Source organism: Nerophis ophidion, linkage group LG01 (assembly GCF_033978795.1).
Source record: "Nerophis ophidion isolate RoL-2023_Sa linkage group LG01, RoL_Noph_v1.0, whole genome shotgun sequence".
NCBI classification, from domain to species: Eukaryota; Metazoa; Chordata; class Actinopteri; order Syngnathiformes; family Syngnathidae; genus Nerophis; species Nerophis ophidion.
The window spans coordinates 4618093-4636349 of record NC_084611.1 but is presented as its reverse complement, the minus strand read 5'-3'; the positions used below and the strand labels follow the sequence as shown (position 1 = coordinate 4636349).

Here is an 18257-nt window from a genome sequence, read left to right as displayed (position 1 = left end):
GAAATAAATAAAATAATAATAATATAATTCCTTTAATGCGCCTTACACCAAAAATAGACCATTAATCGGCAGTGCGCCTTATAATCCGGTGTGCCCTATGGTCCGGAAAATATGGTATGTGTTTATCTCAAACATGTTATGTTGGCAAAATGAACATTGAATGCTGTTTTGCATGCAATGAACTGTGTTGCATTCTTAAAATGTAAAACTGTTGTCATTATTAAGTGATTTGTCTTTTTATATTGTTGATGTATTGTTGGCAGGTTGAAAACAGCTCAGCGGATTTCAATAGAGAAACCCAACATTTAAACAGCACCGTATAATAATCATCAAAAATGCACAAGAGACAAGAACTTGGTTCATGCGGTCACGCCACACGGCACAGAGGGCTTGTGAGCACACCTGTTTTTATTAGCACACACAAATTGGCACAATCGACCACGGACACATTTCAGCTGTGCGTGTCAGCCTTCAATAATAAAAATCCAAAACAGGGGTTTAGGGAAAAAAAGAAAAGGCCAAACACAATAATTGAGGGCTAATCTTAGCGCATGTAAATATACCATTGGCACAATCAACCATGGACGCATTTCAGCTGTGCGTGTCAGCCTTCAATAATGAAAATCCAAAACAGGGGTTTAGGTAAAAAAAAGAGAAAATAAGGCAAACACAATATTTGAGGGCACATCATAACATGTATGATTAAAACATTGGCACAATCAACCGCGGACGCATTTCAGCTGTGTGTGTCAGACTTCAATAATAAAAATCCAAAACTGGCGTTTAGGGAAAAAAAAGACAATAAGGCCAAACACAATAATTGAGGGCACATCTTAACATGTATAATTAAAACATTGGCACAATCAACCACGGACGCATTTCAGCTGTGTGTGTCAGACTTCAATAATAAAAATCCAAAACTGGCGTTTAAGGAAAAAAAAGACAACAAGGCCAAACACAATAATTGAGGGCACATCTTAATGCGTACAATTAAACCATTGGCACAATTAAACACAGGCGCATTTCAGCTGTGTGTGTCAGCCTTCAATAATAAAAATCCAAAACTGGCGTTTAGGGAAAAAAAGACAACAAGGCCAAACACAATAATTGAGGGCACATCTTAACGCGTATAATTAAACCATTGGCACAATCAAACACAGACGCATTTCAGCTGTGTGTGTCAGCCTTCAATAATGAAATTCCAAAACAGGGGTTTAGGTAAAAAAAAAAAGAAAAAAGGCAAACACATGATTTTAGGGCACATCTTAAAATGTATAATTAAAACATTGGCACAATCAACCACGGACGCATTTCAGTTGTGTGTCAGCCTTCAATAATAAAAATCCAAAACTGGCGTTTACGGAAAAAAAGACAACAAGGCCAAACACAATAATTGAGGGCACATCTTAATGCGTACAATTAAACCATTGGCACAATCAACCACAGACGCATTTCAGCTGTGTGTGTCAGCCTTCAATAATGAAATTCCAAAATAGTTGTTTAGGTTAAAAAAAAGAAAATAAGGCAAACACAATATTTGGCAACATTTGAGGGCACATCATAACATGTATGATTAAAACATTGGCACAATCAACCACGGACGCATTTCAGCTGTGTGTGTCAGACTTCAATAATAAAAATCCAAAACTGGCGTTTAGGGAAAAAAAAACAACAAGGCCAAACACAATAATTGAGGGCACATCTTAATGCGTATAATAAAACATTGGCACAATCAACCAAGGCCGCATTTCAGCTGTGTGTGTCAGCCTTCAATAATAAAAATCCAAAACTGGCGTTTAGGGAAAAAAAGACAAAAAAGCCAAACACAATAATTGAGGGCACATCTTAATGCGTACAATTAAACCATTGGCACAATTAAACACAGGCGCATTGCAGCTGTGTGTGTCAGCCTTCAATAATGAAATTCCAAAACAGGGGTTTAGGTAAAAAAAAAAGAAAATAAGGCAAACACGTGATTTGAGGGCACATCTTAACATGTATAATTAAAACATTGGCACAATCAACCACGGACGCATTTCAGCTGTGTGTGTCAGCCTTCAATAATAAAAATCCAAAACTGGCGTTTAGGGAAAAAAAGACAACAAGGCCAAACACAATAATTGAGGGCACATCTTAACACGTTTAATTAAACCTTAATAAAGCTAAAATAGAATTAATTCGAAAATTTGATTGTCATATTCCATAGAATACTTGATATCTAAAATATTCAGTGCCCGCAGCTCTACTCAAGTGACCGTGACAGTGTGGCAACAGGGCGGAAAGGAGGCATCATTACAGCTTCTCTGCACGGAATAGACAAAGTGGAATTATCAGACTTTCCTACCCTGGGACCCGCTCTCAAAAAGTCTTGTTTCCAACCACTCAGAGCGTTGATTTTGTGGGGTAGAAGACTGATATGATACATGCCTTTACTGTCTCCACCTAAACACATATTTATACCTATAAGTGATTGTTTTTTTCGTGTGTGCGTTTTTATGTGTTGCTATGTTTGTTTGACTTCTGAGTAAAGCTCCTCCCACAAAATGAGCAGGGATAGGTTTCTCTCCCGTGTGCATTCTCATGTGACATTTCATGATGTGTTTCACAAAGGCTTGCAGACTAAACTGAACGTTTTTTGGCCATTGTGTTTGTTTGTGTTGAAACAAATTCTGTATTGTAAAAAAAAATTTATAAAACAGGACCCCAAACTGAACAATTAAATGTTTTTTTCTCCAGTGTGTGTTCTCAAATGTAGTCAGAATAGCCTTATGAGAAAATGTTTGACCTCGAACTAAGCAGTTATTTTTCTTCCATATGGTTTCTCATATGTACAGTCAAAATATTCTTTAAAGAAAAGCCTTTACCACATGCCAAACAATTAAATGCTTTTTTCTCTCGCGTGTGGTTTGTGAAGTGGATCTTTTTGGTGAAGCTTTTATCACAAACCGAACAATTAACAAAACAGTTAAATGTCTTTTCTCTTGTGTGTTGTCATGTGTGTCATCAAATTACCCTTTCGAGAAAAGCTTTTGCCACAAAGTAAACAATTAAATGTTTTTTCTCCTGTGTGTGTTTTCATGTGTTGAGCCATATTGCTCTTTTGACTAAAGTTTTTATCGCAAAGTGAACAACTAAATGGTTTTTCTCCTGTGTGCGTTCTCATGTGTTCAGTCAAACTGCTCTTGAGAGCAAAGTCTTTAAGACAAATTGAACATTTGAATTTTTTTTCTCCTGTATGTGTTCTCATGTGCCCGGCCCAACTGCTCCTGTGAGTAAAGCTTTTAGCACAAGCTGAACAATTAAATGGTTGTTCTCCCGTGTGCGTTCTCATGTGTTGAGTCAAACTGCTCCTGTGAGTGAAGTTTTTATCGCAAAGTGAACAATTAAATGGTTTTTCACCTGTGTGTGTTCTCATGTGTTGAGTCAAACTGCTTTTTTGAGTGAAGTTTTTACCGCAAACTGAGCAATCGAATGACTTTTCTCCCGTGTGCGTTGTCATGTGTTCAGTCAAATGGCTCTTCCGAAAAAAGCTCTTGCTACAAACTGAACAATTAAATGGTTTTTCTCCTGTGTGTATTCTCATGTGTTCAATCAGACCGATCTTGAGAGTAAAGTTTTTATCACAAGCTGAACAATTAAATGGTTTTTCTCCTGTGTGTCTTCTCATGTGTTGATTCAAACTGCTCCTGTGAGTGAAGTTTTTACCACATTCTGAACAGTTAAAGGGTTTTTCTCCTGTGTGTGTTCTCATGTGTTGAATCAGACTGGACTGGTGAGAAAAGTTTTTATCACAAGCTGAACAATTAAATGTTTTTTCTCCTGTATGTGTTCTCATGTGTTGAGTCCAACTGCTCCTGTGAGTGAAGTTTTTGGCGCAAGCTGAACAATTAAAGGGCTTTTCTCCTGTGTGTGTTCTCATGTGTTCAGTCAAACTATTTTTTTGAGTAAAGTTTTTAGCACAGACGGAACAATTAAATGATCTTTCTCGTGTGTGTGTTCTCATGTGTCCAGTCAAATAGCCCCTTTGAAAAAAGCTTTTACCGCAAACTGGACAATCAAATGGCTTTTCTCCTGTGTGTGTTCTTATCTGTTGGGTCAAACCATTTTTGTGAGTAGAGTTTTTACCACCGACCGAGCAGCTCAGGTGTTTCACTTTAGCACATTTAGACTGTTTGTTGTCAGTGTGAGTCCTCATATCACCTTCACAGTCTGTATCGCTGCTCAAAGGTTCTTCATCGTCGTCTTCAGCCTCACTAACTGATAGTGGAGCTAAGAATTTGTCTGGTTGTGGTTTCTCTTCATCATCCTCAGTGCTCAGATCAGCTAGAAGACGCCCTCCCTCTCGAGTGATCCAGAGTTGCTCTTCTTCCTCTTTAATTTGGGGTGGCTGTGGATCCTCTTGCTTTAGGCGAGAATCAACCCACTGCAGCTGAGAGGGAAGTTCCTCTTGATGACTACTCAGCTGCTGGTTGTCTGCAGGACAAAACCAACGAAAGGTCCCAGGTGGTTTCTCTTCATCATCCTCAGTCTTCCCAGAGACAGTCAGTCGTGACTTGGTGAGACCAGCTTCCTGAATTATGCAGAATTCCTTCTTTTTCTCTTTAAAGTGGAGGGGCCAGGGGTGCTCTTGCTTCAAAGTGGGGCCCTCAATCTGCAGCTGAGGTGGAAGTTCTTCTGGATGACCAATTAGTGGTTTCTCTTCATCATCTTCAATCTTCACAGAGACAACAGTCAGTGGCAACTTATTGAAATCAGCTTCCTGCGTTCCTAGAAGACACCCTCCCTCTCGAGTGATCCAGAGATGCTCTTCTTCCTCTTTAATTTGGGGTGACTGTGGATCCTCTTGCTTCAGGTTAGAATCAACCCACTGCAGCTGAGAGGGAAGTTCTTCTTGATGACTACTCAGCTGTTGGTTGTCTTCATCATCTTCAGTCTTCACCGAGACAACAGTCAGTGGAAACTTGGTGAGTTTAGCTTCCTCCGGCCTTAGAAGACACTCTCCCTCCTGAGAGATCCAGAGTTCCTCCTCTTCCTTTTTGATGCGGGGGGGCTGTGCATCCTCCTGCTTCAGAGTCCAGCGCCCTGCCCAGGACTCAGTGGGACGTAGCTCTGGATAACTAATCAGCTGCTGGATGTCTGTGGGACACAACCAAACACAAAAATACTTTGACTCAGACATTAATAAGATTGGGAATTGTTCGAATTTGGACGATTTCGGTCCCGATTCAATACCCTCATTTTGTATTTAGCTCCCAACATCTCCTAATTTCTTCATTTATTTAAAAGGGAACATTATCACAATTTCAAAAGGGTTAAAAACAATAAAAATCAGTTCCCAGTGGCTTGTTTTATTTTTCAAAGTTTTTTTCAAAATTCCACCGGTCCCGGAATATCCCTAAATAAAGCTTTAAAGTGCCTTATTTTCGCTATCTGTGAATATACCGTCCATTTCCCTGTGACGTCATACAGGGCTGCCAATACAAACAACATGGCGGTTACCACAGCAAGATATAGCGACATTAGCTCGGATTCAGACTCGGATTTCAGCGGCTTAAGCGATTCAACAGATTAAGCATGTATTGAAACAGATGGTCGCAGTATGGAGGCAGATAGCGAAAACGAAATTGAAGAAGAAATTGAAGCTATTAAGCGAATAGCTATTGACGCTATTCGGCCATAGCGTGGGTGTACCTAATGAAGTGGCCCATAGCATGGCTGCCTTATTAGCATCGCCGGTAAAATGTGCGGACCAAACGATCAGGACTTTCGCGTCGTGTGACACTGGAGCAACTTAAATCCGTCGATTGGTAAGTGTTTGTTTCGCATTAAATGTGGGTATCTAGTTTCAAATGTACATTCAGCTAGAGTAAATACATGTTAGCATCGATTAGCGTAGCATGTTAGCATCGATTAGCTGGCAGTCATGCCATGACCAAATATGTCTGATTAGCACATAAGTCAACAACATCAACAAAACTCACCTTTGTGATTTTGTTGACTTAATGGTTGCAAATGCATCTGCAGGTTATCCATACATCTCTGTGCCATGTCTGTCTTAGCATCGCCGGTCAAATGTGGAGACACTCTGGTACATTCAATGGGGGTCTGGCGGCAGATTTCTTGCCAGTGGTGCAACTTGAATCCCTCCCTGTTAGTGTTGTTACACCCTCCGACAACACACCGACGAGGCATGATGTCTCCAAGGTTCCAAAAAATAGTCGAAAAAACGGAAAATAACAGCTGAGACCCGGTGTTTGTAATGTGAAAATGAAAATGGCGGGTGTGTTACCTCGGTGATGTCACGCTAAAAGAGCGATAAGCAGAAAGGTGTTTAATTCGCCAAAATTCACCCATTTAGAGTTCGGAAATCGGTTAAAAAAATAGATGGTCTTTTTTCTGCACCATCAAGGTATATATTGACGCTTACATAGGTCTGCTGATAATGTTCCCCTTTAAACTAAAATGCTTTTCCATTAGGCTATTTTAAACTGTAGTTTATTTCCAGAGGAGAACACGTTCACTTTTAGCTGAATTTTCAACCACGTCATGAACATTTTTAACCATACACTCAGCTCCCACTAATGGGCTAACCAGGTACAGAATATCAACAAAAGCAAAAATAACAACCTGTAAAAGGCCAAGTTAGCTGTACAATTGTTTTTATACCTCAATTGATTGTTTTCCTTCGTTGATTCTGACTGGTTGGACGCCAAAAACGAGTCACTAGCAATACTATTCCATAAATGCCGAAGTGTTTGATATTTGTAGCTCCTCTTGCATAAAATATTTATGTCGCACTGTAAACATTACCAATCAAAATCACCTAAAAATTAAGACAAACTTTATCCATACTTGCACGCACACTTTCTGTTTATTATTCGATGGTATCTAGTGGTAGTTGTGTCGGCTTTTTCTTCAGGTTGGCGGACTTGGCATCAAAACTATGAATTGACGGTTCTGAGACAATCGGAATGTTCAGTACAGGCCAAATGTTTGGACACACCCAATCATTTCAAAGCCTTTTCTTATATTTTCATGACTATTTACATTGTCGATTGTCACTGAAGGCATCTAAACTAGGACAGCTGTGAAGTGAAAACCATTTCCAATGACTACCCCTTGAAGCTCATGGAGAGAATGCTGATAGTGTGCAAAGCAGTTTACAGAGCAAGAGTGGCTATTTTGAAGAAACTTGGAAACAAAACAATTGTTTCAGCTCCTTTGTTGAGTACATAACTCCTCATGTGTTCCTTCATAATTTTGATGTGACAACCTACAATGTAAATAGTCATGAAAATAAAGTGAAGTGTGAATTTAAATTTACATAGCGCCTTTTCTCTAGTGACCCAAATCGTTTTTTTACATAGAGAAACCCAATATCTAAGTTACATTTAAAGCAGTGTGGGTGGCACTGGGAGTAGGTGGGTAAAGTGTCTTGCCCAAGGACACGGCAGTGACTAGGATCAAACCTGGAACCCTCAAGTTGCTGGCACGGCCACTCTACCAACCGAGATATACCGCCCCAAGAAAACGCACTGAATGAGGAGAAGGTGTGTCCAAACTTTTGGCCTGTACTGTATGTCTCAGTTTCCATCCATGCCTGACGGCCGACCCTAGACATGGTCCATGAGGTATTTCTCCTTCAACTCAACACATTTTACAATAGAATAGGAAGTACTTTATTGATCCCTGTGGGAAATTCAGCACCACAGTTTGCTCACAATAAACAACAATAATAATGAATAATAAATAACACATATTATATATATATAAATATATTCTACAAATATTCTACATTTAAGTGCAGTCAAGTAAAAACATATGTATTATACAGTCTGAAGGCTGTCGGTATGAAGGACCTCCTGTGTCGTTCCGTGTTTAGTTCTACGAACTACAGTATATATACTGTAGGTCAGGGGTCTCAAACTCAATTTACCCGGGGGCCACTAGATGCGGAAACCGGGTGAGGCTGGGCCGCAAGAAAAGATTTCTTTAAAATAATCCAACATGCACTTTTTAATGAATTCACCTTCTTTGAATGGCTTTCCCGCCCTAGCAACATACTTACTAACTCACGTGATCTTTACGGGAAACACCCGAATATCAGTGCCCCTCCCGGCAATTTCCCGGGGCAATCATTCTCCCGGTTTCCACCCGGACATTAATATTAAGGGCGTGCCGTGATGGCACTGTCTTTAAAGTCCTCTATAACCTGCCTTCTCGTCCGCTTTTTCCAGCATACAAACAGCGTGCCGGCCCAGTCCCATATTGTATGAGGCTTCTGCAGACCCACGGAAGTGACTGCAAGACATACTTGAGCAACAGCCATACAGGTCACACTGAGGGTGGCCGTATAAACAACTTTATCACTGTTAAAAATATGCGCCACATTGTGAAACCACACCAAGCAAGATTGACAAACACATTTTGGGAGAACATCCACACCGTAACAACATTAACACAACAGAACAAATACCCAGAATCCAATGCAGCCCTAACTCTTCCAAGCTACAATAGGGGGCAGTTTTTTGGGTGGAGGGGTGGGTTTTGGTTCACAGTGTGGCACATATTTGTAACAGTGTTAAAGTTGGTTGTACGGCCACCCTCAGTGTGACCTGTGTGGCTGTTGATCAAATATGTCTTGCAGTCGCGTAATACGTATAAAGAAGCCAAATTCAACATGTGGCTGGGCTGGTACGCTATTTGTACAGGTTATAGAGCAGTGGTTCTCAAATGGGGGTACGTGTACCCCTGGGGGTACTTGAAGGTATGCCAAGGGGTACGTGAGATTTTTTTTGAATATTCTAAAAGTAGCAACAATTAAAAATCCTTTATAAATATATTTATTGAATAATACTTCAACAAAATATGAATGTAAGTTCATAAAGTGTGAAAAGAAATGCAACAATGCAATATTCAGTGATGATTAGGGTTGGCTATCGAGTATCGATTGGAACCGGGACTAACTTTCCGGTTCTCCCGGAATCGCTCGAAAGTTTAAATTTTGATTCCTAGTTTCGATACCCAGTCCGCCGACCGGAAAAAAATAATAAGTCTGCCGACCCGGAAGAAGAAGCCGCTGAACACCAACGAAGAAGTGTTAGCATAGCCGAGCCTATGTAGCCGAGCGAGTCAGTCAAGCATGGATAGCGACAGGACTGTTTCGTGCTTAGGAGGGTGCACGTCGAACATGATGAAGCACCTCCAAGTTCATGGAGTACAAATAAATGTGTGTCCCGTCTTGGACAGGAGACATTATCTGTCCAGAACGCTCAAGCATCCTGCCTGAGAAGGCGGATATGCTCATTTTCCTAAACAAGAACTGTCTCCGATTTTATACTGTACCTGCTGCTAATCAGGACTGGGTTTTGCAAGTTGTTTCTTATTGTTTATTTGCTTTTCCGCACCAAGTTAGCCCATCAGTGGGAGCACGGTAACATGTTTAAGTACCTGCAGCATCACACACTTGTGTGTGTAAATGTGTTTTCATGAGGTTTCCTGCAGCATCATACACTTGTGTGTGTAAATGTGTTTTCATGAGGTTTCCTGCAGCATCACACACTTGTGTGTGTAAATGTGTTTTCATGAGGTTTCCTGCAGCATCATACACTTGTGTGTGTAAATGTGTTTTCTTGAGGTTTCCTGCGGCATCATACACTTGTGTGTGTAAATGTGTTTTCATGAGGTTTCCTGCGGCATCATACACTTGTGTGTGTAAATGTGTTTTCATGAGGGTTCCTGCAGCATCACACACTTGTGTGTGTAAATGTGTTTTCATGAGGTTTCCTGCGGCATCATACACTTGTGTGTGTAAATGTGTTTTCATGAGGTTTCCTGCGGCATCATACACTTGTGTGTGTAAATGTGTTTTCATGAGGTTTCCTGCGGCATCATACACTTGTGTGTGTAAATGTGTTTTCATGAGGTTTCCTGCGGCATCATACACTTGTGTGTGTAAATGTGTTTTCATGAGGTTTCCTGCGGCATCATACACTTGTGTGTGTAAATGTGTTTTCATGAGGTTTCCTGCGGCATCATACACTTGTGTGTGTAAATGTGTTTTCATGAGGTTTCCTGCAGCATCATACACTTGTGTGTGTAAATGTGTTTTCATGAGGTTTCCTGCAGCATCATACACTTGTGTGTGTAAATGTGTTTTCATGAGGTTTCCTGCAGCATCATACACTTGTGTGTGTAAATGTGTTTTCATGAGGGTTCCTGCAGCATCACACACTTGTGTGCGTAAATGTGTTTTCATGAGGTTTCCTGCAGCATCATACACTTGTGTGTGTAAATGTGTTTTCATGAGGTTTCCTGCGGCATCATACACTTGTGTGTGTAAATGTGTTTTCATGAGGTTTCCTGCGGCATCATACACTTGTGTTTTCATGAGGTTTCCTGCGGCATCATACACTTGTGTGTGTAAATGTGTTTTCATGAGGTTTCCTGCGGCATCATACACTTGTGTGTGTAAATGTGTTTTCATGAGGTTTCCTGCAGCATCATACACTTGTGTGCGTAAATGTGTTTTCATGAGGTTTCCTGCAGCATCACACACTTGTGTGCGTAAATGTGTTTTCATGAGGTTTCCTGCAGCATCATACACTTGTGTGTGTAAATGTGTTTTCATGAGGGTTCCTGCAGCATCACACACTTGTGTGTGTAAATGTGTTTTCATGAGGTTTCCTGCGGCATCATACACTTGTGTGTGTAAATGTGTTTTCATGAGGTTTCCTGCAGCATCATACACTTGTGTGTGTAAATGTGTTTTCATGAGGTGTCCTGCAGCATCATACACTTGTGTGTGTAAATGTGTTTTCATGAGGTTTCCTGCGGCATCATACACTTGTGTGTGTAAATGTGTTTTCATGAGGTTTCCTGCAGCATCATACACTTGTGTGTGTAAATGTGTTTTCATGAGGTTTCCTGCAGCATCATACACTTGTGTGTGTAAATGTGTTTTCATGAGGTTTCCTGCAGCATCATACACTTGTGTGTGTAAATGTGTTTTCATGAGGTTTCCTGCGGCATCATACACTTGTGTGTGTAAATGTGTTTTCATGAGGTTTCCTGCGGCATCATACACTTGTGTGTGTAAATGTGTTTTCATGAGGTGTCCTGCAGCATCATACACTTGTGTGTGTAAATGTGTTTTCATGAGGTTTCCTGCAGCATCATACACTTGTGTGTGTAAATGTGTTTTCATGAGGTTTCCTGCAGCATCATACACTTGTGTGTGTAAATGTGTTTTCATGAGGTTTTTAAAAATAAAGCTCTCTTGATGAAAGTGTACCCCCTGTGAAAATATATTTGTAATTTATAATATTTATATTCAAGTTCATAGATTTGATATTTATATTCTAGTTGAAAACAGCCCTGTGAGGAAACTTATAGTAAAGTTAATAGAATTAAAATTGATGGAGAATGTCAGACTATTTCATTCAGAAAGACTGTAGGTTAGCTAGCTCATTTAAAATATCCTAAACTTTTTTTTACCCTGAATCGGAATCGAGAATCGTCAGGAATCGGAATCGAAACAAAGAATCGGAATCGAAATCGTTCGAATTCAAACGATACACAACCCTTGTGATGATAGCTAGATTTTTTTGTGGACATGTTCCATAAATATTGATGTTAAAAATTTTCTTTTTTTGTGAAGAAATGTTTAGAAGTAAGTTGATGAATCCAGATGGATCTCTATTACAATCCCCAAAGAGGGCTCTTTAAGTTGATGATTACTTCTATGTGGAGAAATCTTTATTCATAATTGAATCACTTGAATCATCAACAAGTTTTTAGTTATTTTTATATATATTTTTCCAAATAGTTAAAAAAAGACCACTACAAATGATAAATATTTTGCACTGTTATACAATTTAATAAATCAGAAACTGATGACGTAGTGCTGGATTTTACTTCTTTATCTCTTTTTTTCAAACAAAAATGCTTTGCTCTAATTAGGGGGTACTTCAATCAATCAATCAATGTTTATTTATATAGCCCCAAATCACAAATGTCTCAAAGGACTGCACAAATCATTACGACTACAACATCCTCGGAAGAACCCACAAAAGGGCAAGGAAAACTCACACCCAGTGGGCAGGGAGAATTCACATCCAGTGGGACGCCAGTGACAATGCTGACTATGAGAAACCTTGGAGAGGACCTCAGATGTGGGCAACCCCCCCCTCTAGGGGACCGAAAGCAATGGATGTGGAGCGGGTCTAACATGATACTGTGAAAGTTCAATCCATAGTGGCTCCAAGACAGCAGCGAGAGTCCCGTCCACAGGACTTGAATTAAAAAAATATTCACATGGGGTACATCACTGAAAAAAGGTTGAGAACCACTGGTGTAGAGGACGTTAAAGGCAGTGCCCCCAATCATGTTGTTTGGGTTAAATTTGGGAGAACGATTACCCCTGGAGGGGCACTGAAAATTGGGAGTCTCCCGGAAAAATCAAGGGTATACAATTATACAAATACGGGCCGCACCAACATAAAATTTTCATATTAAAGGTGCGGGCAGCAAAATAACGTCTCGCGGGCCGCGTTTTTGAGACCCCTGCTGTAGGTGTAGTGTTTCATGGACATTCATTTAGTGCCTTGTTAGAACGATGATCCATGTTTACATGACTTAGCCAATACAAGAGGACTAGAGTCATAGAAAACATATGAGTGAGCTTTACGTGTTTATTTTGTGTGTTGTGTTGTGTGACATTATCCTTTGAGCAACGTTGAGTTACTGATATATTATCGCTTTGCACTATTTCCAGTGTTACTATATTGTGATTGCACTAACCTTTGATTTACTGTAACAGTATCAGACGGTTTTTTACCTGTTTATTGAATCGGAGAAAATAATAGCTGTTTATTCATTTTGGGAGTGAACGGAGTTGTCAGAACGCTGGTTTGTAATCTATTAATAAAGTTTGACTGACCTATCTGACTGTTTTGTTGACATTTTGTTGGGGGACGGCGTGGCGAAGTTGGTAAAGTGGCTGTGCCAGCAATCTGAGGGTCATTGGTTCAATCCCCACCTTCTACGATCCTAGTCACGTCCGTTGTGTCCTTGGGCAAGGCACTTCACCCTTGCTCCTGATGGGTTCCTGGTGAGCAAGGCTTGCATGGCAGCTCCCGCCTTCAGTGTGTGAATGTGCGACTGTGGAAATACTGTCAAAGCGCTTTGGGCTCCTTTAAAAAGGGGTAGAAAAGCGCTATACAAGTACAAACCGTTTACCGTTTACGTTCCCTTTGGCGCAGCTCCATCTAATGGAAGCATTACGTAACCCCAGCCTCTACTGGGATGGCGTGGCGCAGTGACCATGCGCACCCCGAGGGTCCCTGGTTCAATCCCCACCTAGTACCAACCTCGTCATGTCCGTTGTGTCCTGAGCAAGACACTTCACCCTTGCTCCTGATGGGTGCTGGTTAGCGTCTTGCATGGCAGCTCCCTCCATCAGTGTGTGAATGTGTGTGTGAATGTGGAAGTAGTGTCAAAGCGCTTTGAGTACCTTGAAGGTAGAAAAGCGCTATACAAGTACAACCTATTTATTTATTTATTTATTTTCCGATGGTCATTGGGATACCACAAATCTGACAGTTTCAGGAAAGATGTGCCTTGGAATCTTGCGGATATCGCAAGCTGGGACCAAAATGTCAGCAAAATAATTTTAACTCAAAGGCCGATTGTTGGAAAATTTTTTATCTAAGTTATCACAAAAACTTTGTGTTGAAATGAGTTCCCGGCGAGAAGACCAAAAGCTGTCTTTGAACCTCCCAAGAAAAAGGCTTGTAAAAGTCCACTGTGTAAGGGGGGGAAGCAACATGAAGGTGTTTCTGTTTCTTTCATGTCATGTAATCAGCAGAAAGATAGTCTTTCAACCCAAGACTACAAAGCGTAGAGTTCCAGGCGACCTCTTTTTCTTAAACTCTTTTACAACCTCTTTTTTTAACTCTTTTACGAACCTCTTCTTTCAACTGATTTACGACCTTTTCTGTGAACTGTTTACGATCCAGTCCCTTTGGAAGCAGCTTTTACCATCTGGTCAGGGAAGGACCAAATAAAAGGAGGCGTGCAATCTTACCCATGCCTTGGCCACTAATACACCCCCATACCATCACACATGCTGGCTTTTCCACTTTGCGCCTAGAACAATCCGGATGTTTATTTTCCTCTTTGTTCCGGAGGACACCACATCCACAGTTTCCAAATATAATTTGAAATTTAGTCTCGTCAGACCTCAGAACACTTTTCCACTTTGCATCAGTCCATCTTAGATGAGCTCGGGCTCAGCGAAGCCAGCGGCGTTCCTGGGTGTTGTTGATAAATGGGTCTGGCTTTGCATGGCAGAGTTTTAACTTACACTTACAGATGTAGCGACCAACTGTAGTTACTGACAGTGGTTTTATGACGTGTTCCTGAGCCCATGTGGTGATATCCTTTGCACATTGATGTCGGTTTTTGATGCCTGAGTGATCAAAGGTCCGTAATATCATCGCTTATGTGCAGTAATTTCTTCAGATTCTCTGAACACTTGATGATTTTACGGATCATAGATGGTAAAATCCCTAAATTCCTTGCAATAGCTCGTTGAGAAATGTTGTTCTAAAACTGTTCGACAATTTGCTTACAAAGTGGTGACCCTCACCCCATCCTTGTTTGTGAATTACTTAGCATTTCATGGAAGCTGCTTTTATAGCCAATCATGGCACCCACCTGTTCCCAATTAGCCTGCACACCTGTGGGATGTTCCAAATAAGTGTTTGATAAGCATTCCTCAACTTTATCAGTATATATTGCCACCTTTCCCAACTTCTTTGTCACGTGTTGCTGGCATCAAATTCTAAAGTTAATGATTATTTGCACAAAAAATATATATATATGTTTATCAGTTTGAACATCAAATATGTTGTCAGTGTAGCCCAGCGGTCGGGAACCTTTTGGCCTGAGAGAGCCATGAAAGCCAAATAATTTAAAATGTATTTCCGTGAGAGCCATATCATATTTTTTAACACTGAAAACAACCAAATGTGTGCATTTTTAAGTAAGACCAACATATTTAGAGTATGATAAATCTCCTAATCTTTTTAATAACATTCTTATTCTGAAGTTAACCAATAATAAATCAAATACTTCTTACCATTAATGCGACTTCTTGAACAAGTCTGGTAGAAAACGGATGGATGGATAAAATGCATGAGAATGTTTTATATTTTGAAAGGTATTTTTAGCTCTGTGCTTACTAGCGGAATTATTCCTAATTATCATGTTAAGCCAGGGGTGTCCAAACTTTTTCCACTGAGGGCCACACACTGAAAAATCAGAGCAAGCGGGGACCATTTTCATCATTTTTATTTTAAAAACCAATACAATATATGTATAAAAAATATACATTTAGGCCTCCATTCAGTTATAATCCCGGGGACCCCAAAGGGTTTTGGTCAAAAAAAATATTAAAAATGTGTCATTATTCAGTATTATAATTTGTATTATTATGCAAGTTTTAAATCTCTAAATCAACATTAGAAAATAAAAAAATAGAAAAAACACAAAATATGCAATACTTTCACCCAATAACTTTTTTAAGTGGAATATTTGAGAATATGTAATAATTGGAGCCTTAATTTTGGATTTTGATTCATTATTTTTTGAGCAACGACACTTAAAAACAAATCACACTAAAATAATTGGGGATCCAAAAGTGTCCTAACTTATTAAAGTGTTAAAAAATAAATTATACATTTTATTTACCGTTTACTTTTAGCACAATAATCTCGATCAACTTCAGATATATCCGTCAATTTTAAGTTTTATTGTTGTTTATGTTTTGTTTGTTTTAGGCTCTTCTTTAAAAAAAAAAACAGCTCAGTTTTTTATATGGCAAACACAAAATATGCAACATTTTCCCCCAAAAATATCTCAAAGTGGAATATTTAATGTGACATAATCGAAGCCTTGAATAGGTCAATAATTCAAAATAACATTGATTTTGATTCATTATTATTTTTTAAAGAAAGAAACAGCCTGCATGGCATCTTTGTGTTATAAGAGTAAACATTGCAACAATTTCTTGTTACATTTCACCTGTTTGCTCTTTTATACCACTTTTGATGTTTTTTAATTTTTTTTAATTGTATTCTTAAAATGTGCCGTGGGGCCTTTAAAAAATGACCCGCAGGCCGCACTTTGGACAGCCCTGTGTTAAGCAATGCCAGCTAAGATTTATCTGAGAGCCAGATGAAGTCATCAAAAGAGCCACATCTGGCTCTAGAGCCATAGGTTCCCTACCCCTGCTGTAGCATATTCAACTGAATATGGGTGGAAAAAAATTTGAAAATCATTGTATTCTGTTTATATTTACATCTAACACAAATTCCCAACTCAAATGGAAACGGGGTTTGTAGCAGATTGCACAGAACAGTACATATTCCGTACAAATGACCAATAAACGGTAAACCTAAATAAGTTTTTCAACTTGTTTAAGTCGGGGTCCACGTTAATCAATTCAAGATAGTTCTTTTGAACAAAGTCAGCTAATTTCTCATCTACACTCATTTGGAGACTTATGGTGGCTTTCAAATGACGAAACTTCAACACACTCACCTTCATCTTCGGTTTTTATCTTTATCTCCGTTGGTGACTTGCTGGAAGTTGGTGGCGCTGATTCTCTTTCACTTTCTCTTTGACATGACGTCGCCATCTTAGCATAGCAGTAGTCGTCCATCTTCTAGCACGTCTTCAATCTTCACGCCATTGCTCCAAACTCAACTTCCATTTTGTGTGTTTTAGGGAAGACAAATTAAGTATTTGTTACTGAATCTACTTTTAGAAGGTACATTTAAGACTTACCCGGAGAGCCAGAGCAGCTCAGTCCGCCATCTTGGTCGGCGCCAAAGTCTTTGCCGCCTCGTTGCCCATGCGCGAAAAGGCAACCACTTCCGTTTTTTTGTTTTTCAAAATAGTGGTACGTCAACAAAGTCGAGTCGTCAATCTTCTCTTCAGATGAAATTCCATTGCTCCAAACTCAACTTCCGTTTCGTGGGCTTTAGAAAAGACGAATCCATGACATTAGCAGTGAGTCGATATTGCGGCCATATCGTAAGCGCTATTGCTCACCCCACCCCTTTGCGCATGCGCCAAAAAGCAGCCACTTCCGTTCCCTACTCCTCATAAACAAAACTCCTCGCACATAAAACTCTACATTTAAATTTGGCATTTTTACGAAAGAGAGCAACCTAAAAAATTATTATTGATAGAATAATGTTGCAAGCTATTTTTGTTATATACATAAAATCCGATTAAAAAAAACAAAAACAACAAGTTAAACCCAAATGATCGCATTGGATTAAAGATTTTAAATTATTAATACAATCTTGAAAAGTATTAAAATATAGATACGTCCTCAAATTATTGTCTGTATTAGAGGAATTCAAGTTATTTTAAAAAAGCCTATTTTTTTGTATTTTTTCCCTTTATATTCATTCTTTTTTTTCATTCATTTATTTATTCCAGGCAATGACTTTAAAAAAAGAAAAAAAAATACAAAGTAGACAGTACATAATAACATAAATTAATATAATGCAAAAGGTAATGTACAGTATATCTATTTGTATTGTGTCCTACCTTACTTTCTTTGACATTTGTGTTTATGTATAATTATTGATGGCTCAGCCTTGGTAATGTTTGGAATATTGTAACGCAGTGGTTCTCGAAGTTTTTTCACCACTTACCACCCCAGTAAAAACTTGGCCCTCCAAGTCCCACCATAATGACCGACATTAGAATACAATAGTGCAGTAGGAATGTGAATACTTTGATTAGGTGTATCTGTTGAAGACAAGACAAGACCAACAAATGATCGTTATTATTTCTTTGTGAAAATATATTCACATAAAAAGCATGTTACACATGAAGGTGTCACTGCTAAGTGTAACTCGCAGAGTTGAAAAAAACGTTTTTGACAAAAGTCTTCCCTCTAAGTATCCTAAGTACATACATACATTTTGTTCCTGAGCTTTTGGTAAATGTGCACAGCATTACACACAAAAAAAAAAAAATCCGAACAAATTATTTAAAACGTCATATTCCATCCATCTTCTTCCGCTTATCTGAGGTCGTGTCGCGGGGGCAGCAGCCTAAGCAGGAAATCCCAGACTCTCCTCTCCCCAGCCACTACGTCCAGCTCCTCCCGAGGGATCCTGAGGTGTTCCCAGGCCGGGCGGGAGACATAGTCTTCCCAACGTGTCCTGGGTCTT

At 39.5% G+C, this 18257-nt stretch overlaps 1 protein-coding gene across 1 annotated transcript; it reads right to left on the bottom strand.

The window, feature by feature from the left end:
* Positions 1–354: 354 nt before the first annotated feature.
* Positions 355–17032, bottom strand: LOC133549280 (zinc finger protein 436-like). The gene is made up of 3 exons (XM_061894529.1): positions 16852–17032; positions 16606–16770; positions 355–5136 (listed from the first exon to the last, which is right to left on the bottom strand). Exons 2-3 carry the CDS (start codon positions 16724–16726, stop codon positions 2966–2968), a joined length of 2292 nt encoding a protein of 763 aa, XP_061750513.1. The 5' UTR covers positions 16727–16770; positions 16852–17032; the 3' UTR covers positions 355–2965.
* Positions 17033–18257: the final 1225 nt, after the last annotated feature.